Source organism: Emydura macquarii, unplaced genomic scaffold (assembly GCF_026122565.2).
Source record: "Emydura macquarii macquarii isolate MOO-44397 ecotype Brisbane River unplaced genomic scaffold, CSIRO-AGI_Emac_v2 contig_1253, whole genome shotgun sequence".
Taxonomy (NCBI): domain Eukaryota; kingdom Metazoa; phylum Chordata; order Testudines; family Chelidae; genus Emydura; species Emydura macquarii.
The window spans coordinates 92,090,422-92,108,759 of record NW_027131390.1 but is presented as its reverse complement, the minus strand read 5'-3'; the positions used below and the strand labels follow the sequence as shown (position 1 = coordinate 92,108,759).

Here is an 18,338-nt window from a genome sequence, read left to right as displayed (position 1 = left end):
TAAACAGGAAAACTAAATTAAAGTTCTTATATCAAAAGTAATAAAGCCTCATTGCTGGGGCTTAATTTCAGGATTTGAACCCAACTGATGCACAAATAATAGGATTCGAAATTCATTTAAGCAGAGGATACAAAATGACTGGGCTATAACAGCAGAATATATCTAGGTTTTCATTACTCAGTATAGCTAAGAAAAAGATATTAGAAATATAAATTAGGGAGCTATTTAGTGTAATATTTATAATCGTTTTCTTTATAAACTTCGTTCAGGATTCTACTGGAACATACATATTCTGCTGATTTTCTCTTTTATTGATTAATCTGGCTTTTTATATCTAAGATATGTTTATCTTACTTTATATTCCCTTATATATGGGCAACAGGATAAAAACTTCAAAACAGAGACAGCGCCCATTTTAACTACTGTAGTTGGAGTGGGCATGACACAAAAGTCAACTGTACAATACAGTAGTATTTTACTTTATCTGAAAATTATTCAGTCTATTGAAAATATTACAAATACCACAGAAAATTTAATTAAAATGTCATAAAGATAGATTTTTGTGATATCTTTTGTATCAGAGATCAAATATGTTTCTACGGCACTTTAACTGTACTCCCCTGGTTTTATACATTTGGAGGTATCAGTAGTTTGTGAGTGGAGAATTAAATCTTATTACGTAATCAAATTAATTTGGAAACTTCCTACAACACAAGTCACAGCTGATGACCAGTAATGTCAGTAATGACATAATAATAAAAGCTTTCCTTTAATTTTTATTGAAAAATTAAGAAAGTCACCAGATATGCTCATTTTGTTAAACTGCCACACAAGCCAATAGATGTTGCTTTTTTATTTAGTAAAACAAACAGTATGAACAAAAGAATGACTACCATAAATTGGAGTTCAGATATGTTTTCACAGTAAAGAACTCTGGACAATTAAGCTTTTTGTTTCTTTGTTTGGTTTTGGATAAGAAATACTGAATAAAAGAAATTGCAGAGATTATTCTTTGGTAAAATATAACTAATTATAGGAAACTCTGATTATTTTATTATATTGAGCTAAACAAACACTTGTATAAAAATATGCACAGATATTAAAGTGGTAATTTAAGTAATGTTGCCTTGCCTAGTGTTTCTTGATCTAGGAAACATCTATCTCTGTTAAAAGGACAAGAATCATGTTCAGTGTAATTCAGTGAAGTAAAACTGTCAACATGGTTTGGGATTTATTTCAGCAGAGGCCGTTCTAGCTATAGGCAAACTAGGCAGCTGCCTAGGGCAGTAGATTTGGTCTAGACATTCCTCTGCTAGAAGGTAGGTTTTTGTTTGTTTGATTGATTGGCACTCTTTTTTTCCTCTCCTGTTACCTTAATTGAGAGATAGGGACTCTCTCTCCATCCTAGAGTTTGGCTTTACTAGTAACTAAATAACAAAAACACCACAAAATCTTCAGCCTTTCTGCCCTCACAGATTAGCTCTCCCTAAAGTTTGTCCTCTGAATTACCCAGGACCTAACTCCTTATCCCCTTTATATCCTATTTGATCCACCATTTTAAGAAGTACATCAAATCTTAAATATCTGTTTTCCACCACCATTTTTACCAACACTTTAAAACACTTTCACCTTTCCAATGGATGAGAAAATTCATTATTCATTTAGACTGAATCTTTATCATAGGTTTAAAATAGCCAACCTTCTTTGGTGCAGTTTGTTTTGGTTTCATCACTGAAGTCTCCACAGTCATTGTCACCATCACAAGCCCAATGGCCTGGGATACATCTGCCACTGGAGCATCTGAACTGATTACTGGAGCACGAGTGAACACAGCCCAACTCATCACTCCCATCACCACAGTCATCATCTGTGAACATGCAGAGCCCATGTGAAAAAGAAAAGCGCTAGATCAACTTTAAGCAATGCAAAATCTGAACTGAAGCCTGAACTTCAGGAGAAACATTAATGAATGTACGCAACTGCTCTTGCATTTACTGTTTTGATATCTATGGTGTCCTTGAGAAGAAAACAGAGACGTGATATGCAGTGTGTTGAGTACTCAGTCTGCTGGATCATACCAGAAGTACTTATGTCATTACAAACAAGAGCCTGTAAGGTCTTAGCTATGGGAGGTGGCCCTTTTATGCAATTGGATATAAAGACCTGTGTTTTGGTAAACACAAGTCTCTGGAATAAAACTAAGTCATGTATTAGAGACTGATGAATGGGCTGCAGATAAACAGTTTCAAATAACTTAAAGGCCAAAATGAAAATCTAAAGTCAGAATTTGCCTTTTAAAATAACATGGGGCAAATGCTCTCATTACATGTTACAGAAACAGACGGTTAGAGAAAGAAACTAAATACAGCAAAAGGGGTTGGAATGGATTTCCTTATTATTCTATTGTTTTTACTCACTACAACTATCTGATGATGATTCATATAATTTGTGATTGTGATTACCAGGAAAGGGAAAAAATTAATGCATTAAACACTAAAGCTCACTCTGCACACATGTGCAACCAAACATACATTCCTCTGGTTATTTTGTTTTAAGGAAAGGCTCTGATACTTGGTCATTTTTTTATAATCACATACTGCTTTCTATCCTAATAGAATAGAGTATATTTGCAGTGATGTTCCAGGTTTAACTCCAAAAGCAATTCTTATCTATACTGCATCCACACAGGAATATGGCCTCAGTTTCACAACTTTTAATTTTAAGTCAATAAAATAAAGCCATTACCCTTATATTATGCAGGGCTCTGAGCTGGATTTACTGCTCAGACCCAGAAGGAAATGAGTATTTTTACCACCAAAAGTACCACCCAGCACCCTAATTAAATCAGTTTAAAATACCGAACATTTGGTACTTGCCTGAGTCACACTGCCATTTGCTGCTAACACATCTTCCATTTTTGCATACAAATTGAGTTAGTGGTTCACAGGTTGGAAATTCTGTGAAGAATATGAAGTTATCCAACATGAAATGTGTTAATGACTATACGAGATTTAATTTGTATCCCATTTATTAATAACGCGTTCCCTCCCTCCTGCATGCACAAAGGCACAGAAGAATCATTAAATTAGTTATTGAAGTGGTTTTTGCTTTAGGAAGTGGTCTTTTAAATGAGTATCTCCTAGTTACTAGAAGAGAAGGCTAGTCATTTGCTGAAAGCTAGTCAGTAAATGCTGTAGGGCTAGCAGAACAAACAGACACTGAGGAGTTTTACCAGCTAATATCCAGCCTCTTTTAAATGAATAACAGCTGGAAGCAGTACCATGCTCTGCTGCTCTAAAGTGCATGCACATGTTTCAAAACTGCTATTCTTTCCATGAATATAGAGGAAAAGTAGGGCTAAAAAAACCCTATTAGTACTTAAAAAAAAAAAGAAAAGAAAAGAAAAAAGAAATCTGATATGATTTGCATAGTAGAGAAATAATCTGAACATACATCTTTCTGCAAAAACATGGGTTTTCTTGAATAAAGTTACAAACAAATGCTGTGCAATATCTGAAAACTAAATAGAAAAAAAAATCACTAATTCACTGGTTTAGGTCTGTTTGAGGAGTAAGGTGCTATTTAGCATGAGTAAGGGCATCATAACTGTAACTTAAGGTACTAATTCAAAGCAGAAGCCATGTTGCACTACACTATCATATACAATATTAGATTCTAGCCATTCATGCTTTTGTAAAAAGGTGTAAAGAACTCTTGAAGTGACGGGCAGTTAGAATGACAGTGCTTGTGCTTCTTGAGTGCATGGGAGTCCCAGGTGCTAGAGAGTGGGTGCAAATGCCACCACATAGGCAATTAAGAGGGACAGGAGCTATTTCTAGGCAAAACCCACTCTGTCCCCTCCCTAGCATACAGAGAGCTTTCTGCTTGACTTAGCACTCTGCAGGAAGGATGGTTCTAGCTAATGCTGAGATGCAAAGAACCTGCACTCTCCTCACTCACTTAAATTTACTGTGATTTTAAAAGCTGTGTCTTGGTGATTACTAATGAAGTATCTCTGAAGTAAATTTAATTGTAAAGTTACACCCTAAAATACTTTTATTTGTGTCAAATGTATGCACCATAATACTAATGATGAAATATAGCCTAAATGTGAGATATTACATTTTCAAAATTTCACTTTTATCATAAAATATGTTTGATTGCAATGTAACTGCTGGTAAAATGCAGGAAATGAAACACTTGGAAAACACAGAAATGATACTAAGGGACCTGAGACATTAGAAATACAAGTAGGAAATAAACTGCTTTGACAGTCACACATTACAAGTCATCATTAAAGAGTGAATACTCACGAACAGTTCTCACATATATTCCAATAAAACTATCAGAAAACTAAAATATCAGAATATGTACATAGCTGTAAAGTAGAGACTCAGACACTACAAGTCCAAGTCTAGCCATGTTTTTCTAATACTCTCATCCAGTTCTGGTTAGAACAAACAGTTGAGTTGTGTTCAGAGATTTTTTTTCATAACTATACCAAGTGTTAACCAAGTTTGTGCATCCATAGTTACCGTAATGCGTAACTGTGTTTGCATCAGTGCAGTCTGAAAAATCTGGGCAATCACTCCATAGTAGGGCATACACTTCGTGAAGGATACACATATCAAGCCTCATCACTAACAAAGAGAACAATGGTATCTACATCCCTTTTTGTGGAGGAAAATTTTGGTGCTGGAAATCTCTGCCACAAGTGTTGCACACCCTATGTTTACACACACACAAAAGAATGTTTAAAAAGGTGCACAAACACTGCCAGTAACACTGAAACTGCACTTCCTTGCCCCAAGTCTGTGCACTTTTGTATCCTGCACTGGATTACTTCACTTCTGCACCACTAGTGTATTGGTGTTGGTGCTGCAGTTGCACCACTACATTTGGTCTTCCAGCACCATTCCACAATGTTCCTGCAACTCCTTCAAGAACTAATCTGTGCAGAAACTCCTGTAATTCTAATTCCTTCCTTCTTTTAAACTAGTAAACTTCTGTAATTTTTTGCATTCAAAAACTTCCTTTTATATGGTACAATGCTTATTCCCCTAAACTCCTGCTTCAGGTACCTGTGCAAAGAACTGTGAATTTAGTATTCACAATATATTGGTACCATAATAAGAGGGGGTCCTGCATAAGGACACAACGAACAAGCTTCCAGTAGTCCAGACTGCTGGTGTTGATACAATGAACTATTACAGGAATAGGGTGGAACTGTTGTAACTTATAATACTGCACTTATACAGTGTGGCAAAGCTTAGAATATCATATTGCTCTCAGAATTTAAAATAGGAGAAAAGAAACCCAGCCAAACTGGTTATACACGTTTAAAAGGGGAGGGAGATGCCCTTTCACATACTGTTCCAGGCCTGTTGCAAGGACAAACCATGAGCAGTTGACACAATTACTAATTGAGCATTAACTATGTAGTCTGTAGAAACAGACAATGTTTAAAATTAATCTTGCAACCAATTGATTACAAGTTCAGCTGTATCACAGAGAGGACCTACAAAAAACTATTTATTGGCTACATGATTACAGGATATTAACACCAAGGATGGAAAGGAGTTGTTTGAGGCTACTCAAAGGAGTATTAGAAAAATGGGATGAAACTGGGCATCGAATCGCTAGCAAAACAAGAAAACTGTTTTCTGTTTTTCTAAATAGTGTTATCTATCAGACAATGAAATAGTCTGCCAGTAAACATTGTGTCTTCTGCATTTGTTTGAAACTCAGCTACACAGATAAATTGAAACTATATTATAGAGAATAATCCTGCAATAACAAAGGAGTTCTTTGTTTGTCTAAATATACACAAGTGTAATAATTTCCTTATGACTAATATCAGATTCTTCTTTTAAATACTGAATTTCTGGACTTAGATTTACGTGTGCGCTGCTGCCTTTTGTGCAGTAGATATGGCTGTTATTTGAATTTTGATATCTTTTAAGGAAACTAAGTGAAAGCAGTGGGCTTAAGTAAAATCACAGATGAGATAACAAAAGATCAGAAGAGTTGAGAGAGCTACATCAAGTAATCAATACAACTGGAGATCAGATAAAGTATCAAAAGACTGAAAAGAAGCAACTGTTTTTCTGCTGCACCACCAGGGTAGGGTGGAAAAGAAAAGAAAAAATGCTGATGACATCACTTTGTCTATTATTCCTGGAGAATTTTTTTGTTGTTGCCTGAAGATGTGTTTTTTTCAGAGACGAGCATTGCTATGCCAACCAAATGTTTGTTCTTAGACAAATGGAGATGTGCTAATGGCATGGGAATTAACTATGAACATGCTTCATGTGTTTCAAGCAAAGCTGTTTTTTTTTTTTTTTCTAATTTAACTTTTCACTGAAGTCATATATATACATATTATGCAGATCAGACTAATAGAACATGTAACACATTTCCAAGATGTGATCAACTTGTACATTAGAACTGGATTCCTGGTTTTTTCCCCCTTTGTTAAGCAAAATTATGTTCTACATTATGTTCACCTTCTTTTATAAGGCCCAGATAGAGAGACAGGAACTAATTAAAATGAGTTGAGACGGGCTCTTTCCATTTTAACATCAAACTCAGAGTTCTCTATGGCAAAGATTTCCTTGATGAATTTATTCATGAAGGAAAGCATATCTCCTCCTTCAGGAAGACCCACTAAATGTATATTAAATCTTTTTTTCTCTATTTGCCAGATTTTGCAATTAATTTTTACTGATTTCAGTTTGCGCTTCAGAGTTGTCTGTCTCCCATCCCCCTGAATCTGTGCACCTCCTCTTGAGCTTCGACGCCCCTGTATGTCATCTTTATTATCACACAATATGATGTGCAAAGAGCCCTTTGCTCAGTAAGAAGGTTTACGCCTCCTGGCATTTCCTTTAGAATGTTGTGGAGTTTGTGAGTTGCAGATTCAGATTTCCCATGCTGACCTTCCTCCACTGTGCCAGGGGCTTGGACCAAGCTCTGAGGAACTAATTCCACATCAGAGAAGACGGCTGGTGAATCAAATACAAATCAGTAACTTTACCTTTCATTTTCATCCAAACTGACACCTCTGATTCTGGAAAGTTGCTTTATTTATATGCTGGATATAATGATGGTGATGGTGATTGTGTGGATTAAATCAATCCTAGTACTGATTTTTTATCTTAACTACTAGACCCACTCTAATTTTCAGCCCTCTACCATCTTGGGAGACATAAGCTTCCTCTGAAGTGGCAAAACTATGTTTTTGTGTAAGAATATGGAAATTGCTGAATCAACAGGGGGAGCCAGAGTTATTCAAATGCATGAGTAAAATGCAGCTTAAAAACAGGGATCAGTCATGGTAACACACACACACTCCAAAAAGGAGATAAACTAATATTTTGTCCCTCTTGTAAGAGAAATATATATTGTATACAAAGAATAATGTAAATTATTTCACAGAGTATGACTGGTAACAATGTTTTTGACAGTATAGTCATGCTTGGCATTGAATTGTGAGAAGCATTAGACGCATTACTACTTTTTATAGTGCTTGAGAATGAAACTACAAGAAGATTAAAATGTATAAGTGGTGTATAAAGTTTGATCAAACTGAAATATTAGGAGTGAACAAAGTGGATGCTGAGAAAGTCACCACAAGGAAAATTTAAGATAACCTGACAGGGTGACACAACCAACACCCTTTGCAAGAAGTTATAAAAAGAGTAATAAATATGAATAAATAAACAAACTGATAAATCAGAAAGAATACAACAGCCAGCTGAACTGGTCGGACAAATTACCGTATTGACTATCATGTGATAGAATGATGTAGAATTCTCTTTGTCACTTAGACGCATATGTTCCTTTCCTTCCCTCAAGCAAAGCAGAAGGGACCAATTGGATGAAAGTCAGCAAAAAATTATTTGAAAGCTTGTGTAGAGAGGAAGTGCGATTACATGATACCATCCCTTACCACTGTGCAACTGCCCCAAGGCCCTCTGCACCATTTACATGGCAGAGTCAGATTAAATATACAGAGAGGTTATTGCCTAAATGTAGAGAGAGTGGGGAAATCCACTGTAAAAATATATTTTACAACTTAAGTAAATGTTATAGTGATCAGCTCTGAACACTTTTATATGCTCTCTGAAACTTGTCACAGTGGTCACAAGATTGCAACTACTTGGGTGTTGCCCATGCTACTCATGCTGGTAAAAGAGTCCAAAGCTACATAGAACCACATCAGCTATAGGCTTAAAGCTAGGGATTATGCAGTCTGCATTCAAAGATCCATATTTTCCCTTTCCTCTTCCCCTTCCACATTTGTCCACTATAAACAGTGTCTCAGGAAAAAGTTTCCTGCTGTACATTTTTATGAAGGAATAGTGTTTACCAACTAAGAGGAAAGTAAAGAAAAGTTTAGCCCACAATTTTCTACTCTTAAGAAAAAATCCTTCATCTTGTACTATTGCATTTTATCTTTGTTTTTCTGAAAGACACTAAAGAAATTAAAGTTGGATTTTGCTGCATAAATGAACCTCCTTACACAAAGGATATTCCCATGAATTTGTATTAAAATGACAAATAACTATAGAAAAACTTCAAATACAACAGCTTGCTGTAATTTAAAGTCATAAAGCTTCATAATTTTTATATTTGCCACACTAATTTGAAGAGTTTCTCTTTTGAGACATCATTCTTGCAAATACTTATGCATATACCTAACTTTAGACATGCAAGTAGTCCCAAGGACGTGAAAAGTTCTCATATGCTGAAAGTTAAACACATGTACAAGCATTTGCAGGATTAAGACCTGAACTGTTACATCCAAGCATTTAAAACCACACACACACACACACACACACACACACACACACACACACACACACACCATTTTATCAGTGGCATACTGAAAATATTAAAATTAGGAATAACTTCTGCTCTTCCTAATTTTAATTTCTGCTAATGTAACCCATGCCTGTTTGGTGTGGCTCTCTGTCGTCCTCTAGTGGCACCTAGCTCAGCTAGAGATTGACCACATGGCTTTTAGCTCATGCTGTAGAGGCTCATACACTACACTTCGAAGGTCCCAGATTCAATCTCCTCCCACTGACAAGTGGGACCTTTGGGTGTTATACTAACAACAAAGGTAGAATAACTATGTCCAATGATGTACAGGAACACAAAGAAAAGGAGCCTCCTTAATTAAGTGTCTGTTACCTTCGTAGAACGGGACCTTCAGACAGACCAACATCCAAGGGTGCAGTATATGTGTTTTTCTTATTTTAGGTTCACTTGCATGAAGAATGCTGAGTGAACAAGTGTTCAGCATCAAAAGTGACTATAAAGGACATAGATTTTATATGAAAACAAGTGGCATTTTCTAATCTGTTTATGGTGCTAACCAGAATGAACGCTTCACCTTTCTTATAATACCTGCAAGTGCTCAATTAAGATGTTTAAAATAATTTGTCAATGGTCCTGCATTTTCTACCTGGGATGCTAGAGATATGCAAAAATGCTAATATGTCTAATGTCCAGATTTGGCAGAGACTCAGGGGACTTCTAAAAATGTTTTTTACCAGCAAATGTAACTGAAGGCACTGAAGGTTTTACCTTAAAAGATGCTCTGACTTGGCTCTGCATTTAAATAGTTTTATTTTCCTTTTTCAAAACATGTGATTCATTCTGAAGTAAATAATCAGAATGATCAATATTATAATATATTGGCTTTCCATTTCCCTTCACTACAATCAATGAGGAGGGTGAGAAGAAGAGAGAAAAGCAGGGATGAATTAGAGAGAAGTTAAAAGAGATTAGATTAATGGCAATTTCACCATCCTGTAAGTTTTTCCATGATACCAACTAGGGCCCTGACTCTGCAAAGACTTACACTTTGAGTAGTCCCACTGAAGTCAATGGGTACTATGACTGTATCATAGTGGGGGGCTGAATACTTTAAAGTATCCTTTGCTTGACAGAATCAGTCTACTCAAGTCCTTGATGTTGTTGCCCTGTAGACACTGGTTGTAAACAGGATTGTGTCAAAGTAGGAATTATATGTTTCATTTCTAAAATTGTATTTGAGGACTCATGTGAAAAGGGACAAGAAGACACACTCTCTGGTTTGATACTGGGGCACATGCTGCTTTTGCAGATAAGGAGTCAGACACAAGGTTTTATCTCTGAAAGCATGTGAATGAGTAACTTTTTTTCTCTTTAACAGAAAATGAAATTAGACTGATTAGATAGACTTTAGGTAATGTAAACTTTAGGTAAGTTAAGGGATCAGTTTATTTTTGCTAAATATATTTTTCTCTATGCTTTTAATCTTTAATAAAACTTGTTTTTCAAAAGAGAACTGCTCTCCATTCTCATATTTGCATACTGCTCTCATACTGTTGTCCATCCCCAAGGACAGTAACTGTGGGCTTATATTTGTGCATTCATTTACCATGAGACTCATTCTGGCTCTCCACTTAGAAAGGCTTCATAGCCATCTTTTGTTACAAGAACTATTACATAGTTACATGGCAGTTGTCATCAGTATTATGTGACAAACAATGTTAACTGAAAAATGTAATACCCAAGAAGTTATCCAGAATCCTGCATTTTGAAATACTATATATAATCCCCATTCCTCATAGTCCAATTGTGATAAAAACAGTTACAAGTTTCCTAGACTTTACTGGTATGTACTGCAATTTACTGCAGCTGGTCTGCAGCATTTTGTAACAAATAGCATGCCTTCCAGTGAAGCGGAAGTATGTTACAAAGATGCCACAGATTAGGTGGCATGTCAAACTTTTCTGTTACAACATGCCACAAATTAAGTGGCATGCGTCAACTGAAAAGCTAGTGTGACCTCACTTTTAGTTGAGTAAGACATGCCTCTCACATTTTATATATTCCACTTCCATTCAATTGTATTCTCTCAGATGTGGCATTCTGAAACAAATAAAATAAAGAATCCAATTGATATTATTTATTTGTATTAAAGTATATGTGCATTCTTTATCAAATGAAAACTATTACCTGTATATCTGTGACAGATTAAATATATACAGACTGTATGCAGAAGAGCATAATCCATTTATTGATTTGTGGATTCAAAGTTCCCCAGAGAGTGTTGCAAATCGAAATGATGTCTGCAAGTGCTAAATTTTTGTATTTTATATTTGAATATATTGAATTAGATGAAAGATAAGTAAAATCAAAGGTAGTCAGAGATCTACCTACTATGGACTGGGCCGGCACAGGATTTTTTGTTTGTTTGTTTCAGCTAGTAATAGAATATCCTTACACTCATAAAATGTGCTCCAGATAGCAACTCGCTAACTAAACAATTTATAAATTTAGGCACACCATTGGTTTTCACAATCTCTTGGGATAACACAGTGATGGTGGTGTGGCATTGTTCTGGAAAACAGAAATAGTCAGTGGTAAAGAAGCAACTGGATCTGGTAAGGAATTAACTGGATCTAAATTTCTCCCACCAAGTCATCAAAATTAGTAGTTGTAACAGAAGTAGGTTCAATTAGAGGAAGGAAAGTCTACTGGAACATCCCTGGACTCCAGTTGTTGTCGAGGCTGCAACTGGTCCATATGTTTTTTCCATAAAATAGCATTAGATCATTTTACCATGAGTGAAATGGGTCCTTTGCAATTTACACTTTTTCCAGGTACCCATTGCATTCCACAATCATAACTGCAAGTCCACACTAAGTCTCTTACTTGAAAAAATTGCTGATGAGTCTTATGTCAATCAATTTGCATAGCTCGGGATTTGGCTACATATGAGGCAACATCGGGACACAGCAGGTCCCAACAGACACACAAAGATTGCTTCAGGAAAAGAGTTGCATGTGACTCTTGAGAAATAGCACGTATGTTCCTGTAGATAAGCAAGAAATTGTCTAATAATGTCTGCTGATGACTCAAAATATACAAGTTAGCTCTTAAGGCATGCTTAAGTATCTGTACAAAGCACTCCATTAGTCCATTTGTAGCAGGATGCTATAGAGCAGAGCATTTTCTCCTGAATTCCATGTGAAGCTAGGAACTTCTAAAACTCTTCAGAACAGAATTGAGGTTCATTATCACTCACCAACTGTAATGACAAACCAAATTGACTAAATGAGGTACAAAATGTCTAATGGTCTTAGTAGTAATAGTAGATGTCAGTCTGAAAACTTATGGTCATTTTGAATGGGTGTCAACTGCAAACAAAATCATATAACATTCCAATAGTCTCGCAAAGACCATATACATATATATCCAATGAATTTGAGACCATAACCACAGGTGTAGATGAGCTGGGCCAGGATCATGCTGAATATATTGATGTGTAGTACAGTACTTTGCCTTTCTCTCAATGTCTTTTGTCAATCCCCAGCCATCAGACGTGACTCAAGGGCATGGACAATGTCAAAATTATCTTTTTGAAGAACTTTCAAAACCTGAGATTGAAGTGATTTCAGAATGATCATTCACAGTCCCCACAAGATGCAACCTTGATAATAATTCATATTGACTTGACAGGAATTGTATAAATTGGGGATTCTTAGAATCCAGCAGTGTACCTTGTAGTACCATCCCTTTCAAAAGAGAAAGCAAATCATCCTTAGTGATTTCTCTGTTGACATGTTTGCTAGAGATGGATAAACTGTCCATCAAATTGAGATAACATACTTAGTTTGAAGTTTCCTTGGGTTGATGGGAGCTTGGACATGACAGGTGCAACAGCCCATCAGAATTGATGTGTAGAATCTCCTTGTGGAATTGAATAGTACAGGAATGAGCTGAAAGAAACAATGCCCATCGCTGCATAAGATCTGCACCTAATGACAGAATTCAGTATTCCAGTCCAAAATTGAAAGCAATAGGCGATGATGGATCAGCAAGGTAAAATCTCTACCCTAATTATGGAACTTCTGAAATCCTTAGATAATGCTGAGAGTTTCTTGCTTCATTTACACATAGTTCTTCTCAGAGGTGGTGAGTGCTTGTGGAGCAAAGGCAATTGATTTCTTCACACCATCAGGAAAAATGTGGGAAAGAACTACACCCACTCCATATGGTGAAGCATTGCAAGCCAATTTCAATTGTTGTGAGGCACCAAAGTGCTTAAGAACTTTGATGTCAAGTGTTTCTTTGTTTCCTTAAATGCACTCATTCTTTAGTCCATTTCCATTTTTTCTTTGCTTGTAACTTCATGTAATAATGCCAAAATTGTCATCAGATTAAGCAGAAATTTTATGTAGTTGTTAAACAGTCTTAAGAATGAAGAGTGAATCATTCTCTGGTGGTGGCTCTTGAAAAACTACCTTTCTCTTTCTCTGGCAATTTCCTTAATCCCATGACATGGCCAAGGTATTCACCTGAAGGTTTGAAAAACTCACATTTGTCTCAGTCCATAGTCTTTCAAACAAAACAGCATCCAAATTTTGAAGATGATCCTCTTGATCCTTCCCTGTAACAAGGATGCCTTCCAAATAGTATTGAACTCCATCCAATCCCTTCAGAATCTCATCCGTGGCTTTCTGGAACAGGACAGGTTCCAAACTGATATTGAAAGGCAATCTATTGCAACAAAATAAGCCTTTTTGCACATTGATTGTGTGGTATTTGTGAGATGCCAGATCTCTATTTGTACGTAGGCACTGAACAAATCCAATTTATTGAAATACTGTCCTCTATTAACAATAGCAAACAAATATAAGATATTGAGAAGAAATACAAGATAGTGGATTCTGGTTAGCATAAAACTGGATTCAGTGTCACTTTGAAATCTCCTTTGATGAATGGTATGAGGAGTGTAGCCCACTCACTGGGTGAAACTGGTGATAAGACTCTTGATGCTCTCTAAATGGTCCAAATCAGCCTCCACCAAAGGCTTCAGAGCATAAGGCACAAGACTGGGCTTACAACATTTTGGCTCTGGCTGACTAGCTGACTTCACTGACACATTGGTCATCTGTCCAAATTATTTTTCCAAAACTCTGGAGTATTGTTCAGTATTTCTTGAAGATTTTGAGGTGTTTTTGTGATCACCTTGATCTCAGTCCAATTCACCTTGAATGTCTCAAGCCAAGTTTTGCCAAACAATGGTGGATACTTTCCTTCAATCACATCAAAGGTATAACAACTGGTTGCCCATCTAGCTGAACTTTCATCTGGAGTATCCCTTTTCAGACTAACGTTTCTCTGGTATGAGTCTGCAAAACCATGTAGGTTTCTTCCAGAGGAACTTGTGACAATGTCGGGTGGTAGGCAGACGCAGAAATTAGTGAAATAGCATCTCCAGTATCAAGCTCCATTCTTGTAGGAATTCCTTTGATCAAGAATGTGAGCCAGATGTAATTTCTTACTCCAGCTTCTGATAACATATACAGTGCTAGGTCTCAGTCCGTGTCAATTATGAATTCCCAATTACCATCTTTTCTTAGGTTCAGTCTTCATAGGTGTCTTCTGGATGGATGGTTACTCTGTGTTGTTGGATCTTTGAAATGTGAGACAGGTCATAGAGGTATGTCCTTTCTTTTGGCACTTTCTGCAAATGACCTGGCATGCCCAGCAGTCTTCTCAGTGTGGAAGTCTGTGCACAATGGCCACATGGAAATTCCTTATGTCCCTGTGGTTCTTTGTCTCACCGATTCAGGAAGTGAACTGAATTTCAGAGAATCCTCCCCTGTGATTTCCATGGCAATTGCTACCTCAACAGCTTTCTGAATGTAAACATTAATACAGACAGTAACTTTTTTTGGATCTGGTCATTGTAACCCAGAGACAAACGGATCATGTAAGATATTACTTAATGTTTGTCCAAACTGACAACTTTCTTAGAGTAGCAATGAATTTTGTTACCAACTCTCTACTTCCCTGATGGAACCAATAATACTCTGCTATCTTTGTTAGGATAGGAGAAAAATGTTCCTGCATTGCTGTTGTAATTGCAGCATACATGGCAGGTCCAGGCACACTTGGAGAGAAGAAGTCATGCAGCAGTCCATATAACTGTGGACCCATCACTCTCAGCAAGATTGAAACTTGTCTAACTGGAATGGAATTGCAAGCTGCAAATTACTCTAAACATCTGAGGTACACCACCCATGATTTGTGATTTTCATTGAACTCACCAACCTTCCCCCCCCTCCCCTAGTTGCCATTTTCTGATCTCCCGTTAGACTTCACACCCTCCCAGATGCCTTCAGTCCACAGGGAAACTTCCACAGGGAAACTTTTTTCTTTTGTTTTTAATGCACTTGATCTCCCTCCACTATCTGTGTGCTTATACTGCAGAATCTCTCCTTTGGTTGTATTTGGGCTCCTTCTGCTAGCTGAAGACCCTTAGTGCAGGCCAAAAACGCTTCTCTCTCTAGCTTGCTTGAGAACAAAAAAGGATGCCTTCCCTTCATTGTTCTGTCCCTGCAGCAGCTAGGTGGCAATGACAGAAAACTCCTGTGTTTTGCCTTTTTTTGCCAGCTTTCCCCTCTCTAGCTGGCTGTATCTGAAGCAAAATACAGCAGCAGTCTTCCATCTTCTGTTTCTAGGTGAACTTATATCTGGACTCAGCACAAAGGGAGATAGACACAAACAGGAGGAGCTGATTTAAAGCACAGCTCTAGTATTGTTCTGGCAGCAAAACTGAAACTAAAACCAAAGTGAGGCTGTTGCCTAAGTGAGCACAGAATCCCTAACTATTTAAAGAGACAGGACATCACAATCACAGAGATATAATGTTAAAACCTCTTACTCTTAGTCAAACTATGCCCCTTACCAGGAACCTTTAAGCACAGGAATTTTAGATAAGCCTATCTAACATGACTTTAGAAAGATAGCATTCTCCAATGCAGCTATTGTTATGCTGTTAGATCCTTTAGTTTCATATATTCCACTTTTTGGTGTTTGTTGGCAATCTGAGACCAAATTTGAATCCTATAATGGTCTTTCTTTCTTTCTTTCTTTCCTTGTTTCTTTCTTTTTCTTACTATTATGCATTTTTCTCTCTGTGTTTTACATATACACAGATAGAATTGAATACATCTATATGACTGCTACTTATAATACTATATTTATATTACGTACTTTTTAACAGTATATTATCAGTCATCAATTATTATTTGCCAGGAAGCTAGTAGAGTTTCTGTGAGTGGGCAACTATTAGCTTATTTCTTTCCATTAAGAAAAAAGAAAAACTCTCATTTTTAATAAAAAGGAAAAGGAAAAAGTCAGCATAATGATAAGAGAAGTACTAATGAAAGCCGTAACCATGCCAATGTGATGAAAGAAAAAGCTATTTTTAAATAAACCTTTGGCAGTTCTAAGTAGAGACTTGTGACATGTAACCTTTTAAACTTTTTATTGCCAAAAAATATCTAAAAGCAAGAAGAGGACAATTACTGGAGTAATGCCTTACACAGGTTTGGGGACAAAAAGGAAATGATCATGGAGCTTATAATAAAACTGTGCTTAAAAAACCCAAGACAAACAAAACAAAAAAGAGCCCCTAAAATTGTCAATAAAAGGGTTTATATCTTTTTAAATAAGAAGGGTAAATTAAAAGAGGCCCTGGAGAAAACACTGTAGAAAGCTGACTATACGGATGACTATGAGAAGTTTGAAGCAACGAGAAGTTTCAGAAAACCTAAAATAGAATTTCAATGATAACATTTTTTCAAGTACATTCCTTTTATTTTAGCTTTATTTTAACTAAGAAACATTTAATATATATTTGAATAGTTATTAAAGGTGGAATTTTCAGAAGTGTCTAAGGAAGTCTAATGCCTGATTCTTATTGAAAATAAATGGTATTTTAAATTCTAACTCTCCTAGGTGCTTTATAAGTTTATAAGATTAGAGTTTCTGAAGAAGTCAATAGCTTAAAAGTATTTTCAAATATTCTTTTAAATGATAATATTTTCATCGGTATTAGATTGTTCTTTATCAGTTTTTATCCTCCCCAAGTACAATACATAAATTAGCATGTCAGAAATTATATCATTATTATTAAGTGAACAGGAAGCATCTTGACGGGGCTTCTTGCAGATAGCACATGACATCTCTGCTCTGAGATCTGTATTGGTTACCTGTGAGTTTCCAGATACATTTTGTTCATTTTGATTTATAAAGCCCTGACTGGCTTGGAATGGGCATACCTGAGAGATCACCTCTCTCACTGTGATACAGTGCCACAGCTCCGATCAGCAGAAGCTCTAATTTAAGATCCCTTCTGATATATTTGAGAAAGATGGAGTTCTCTGTATAGGTCCATAAACACCGGAAAACCCCTTCTGTCCCACAGACTGAAAAAGTCTGGATTTGACTGTTGTGATAATTGTAATAGTAATTTACCCTAATTGGAAGCTCAATTGTAAAAAGTGAGTGAAAGATCATAAATGTCATAATAACCTGTAATAACAAGTGTTGATGAGAAAAGGTGCAAAGAAAAAAATACAGAGAAGCTGAATTAGTCTAAACAAAAAGGCCTACTGATATAATTCAAAGACTGTGTTAAGATTATGCCTGGTAAACAAGAACAGTGTACGAACGGAAATCGATGAACCAAAATTGGTGTGTTGAAAATTAGGCCTAACTGGTGAACAAAATAAGGAAAGAGTGGTCTATTCTGCCTCTCTCTCCCCTTTTGGTTTCCTGAAAAAGACTCTTCGGGGGGAAAATCTGGCAACCACAATAATGGCTGATTGAAAGATGAGAGAAGGAGAAGGAGCAAGCTCCACCACCAGGGCTGCCACCTCCACTGTCCCCTGGGACCCTGGATGTTCTTCATCATAATCTGAGAGATGTACTGACCAGATGGGGCCAGTGATGGGGACCTAGATGACACTGCCACCTCTACCAGCTCAATCCCAAAAACCACAAGGCTGTGAGATTTTGTCATCTCCATCCCCTACATATCCTTTTCCTTCCCTACATTTTTCTTTCCTCCCTCCCCCCCTCTCTGTTTTCCTTCTGTCTAATAAGAGTCTGGTTTAGTTGTCCAGGGCTGTCTATTTTGCAATGCCCCGGTACTCCTGTGACCAGAAAGAGGCAGCTAAACCAGTGCCCTAAAACAGCCCCATACTGATACAAATTTATTAGGTTCTGGTGTGATTGGTAAGACTGTGTTGTGACTGTGTTCTTCCAGCAGTGAAGTTACAAGTGAGAATGAATGCCAGAGACAGGAGCTGCATTTTCTCTTTGTTATTCTTTTCTCTCCCCTTTTGTATGTGTCTGTCTTGATTTGTCTTCTAGCAAACTTGCATTACAACAATAATAACCAGCCCCACTCAACTATCTAGTCTTTTCCCCATGAGGACAGTTCTTACCATCTTTAATTCCTTCTATGAAACTGTCAGACA

General features: G+C 36.7%; 1 protein-coding gene across 1 annotated transcript in view; it reads right to left on the bottom strand.

The window, feature by feature from the left end:
• Positions 1 to 18,338, bottom strand: part of LRP1B (LDL receptor related protein 1B) — a 1,171,881-nt gene that overhangs the window by 474,295 nt on the left and 679,248 nt on the right. The window contains 2 exon segments of the mRNA XM_067549510.1: positions 1,700 to 1,867; positions 2,877 to 2,957. Coding sequence (XP_067405611.1) covers positions 1,700 to 1,867; positions 2,877 to 2,957 — 249 coding nt within the window.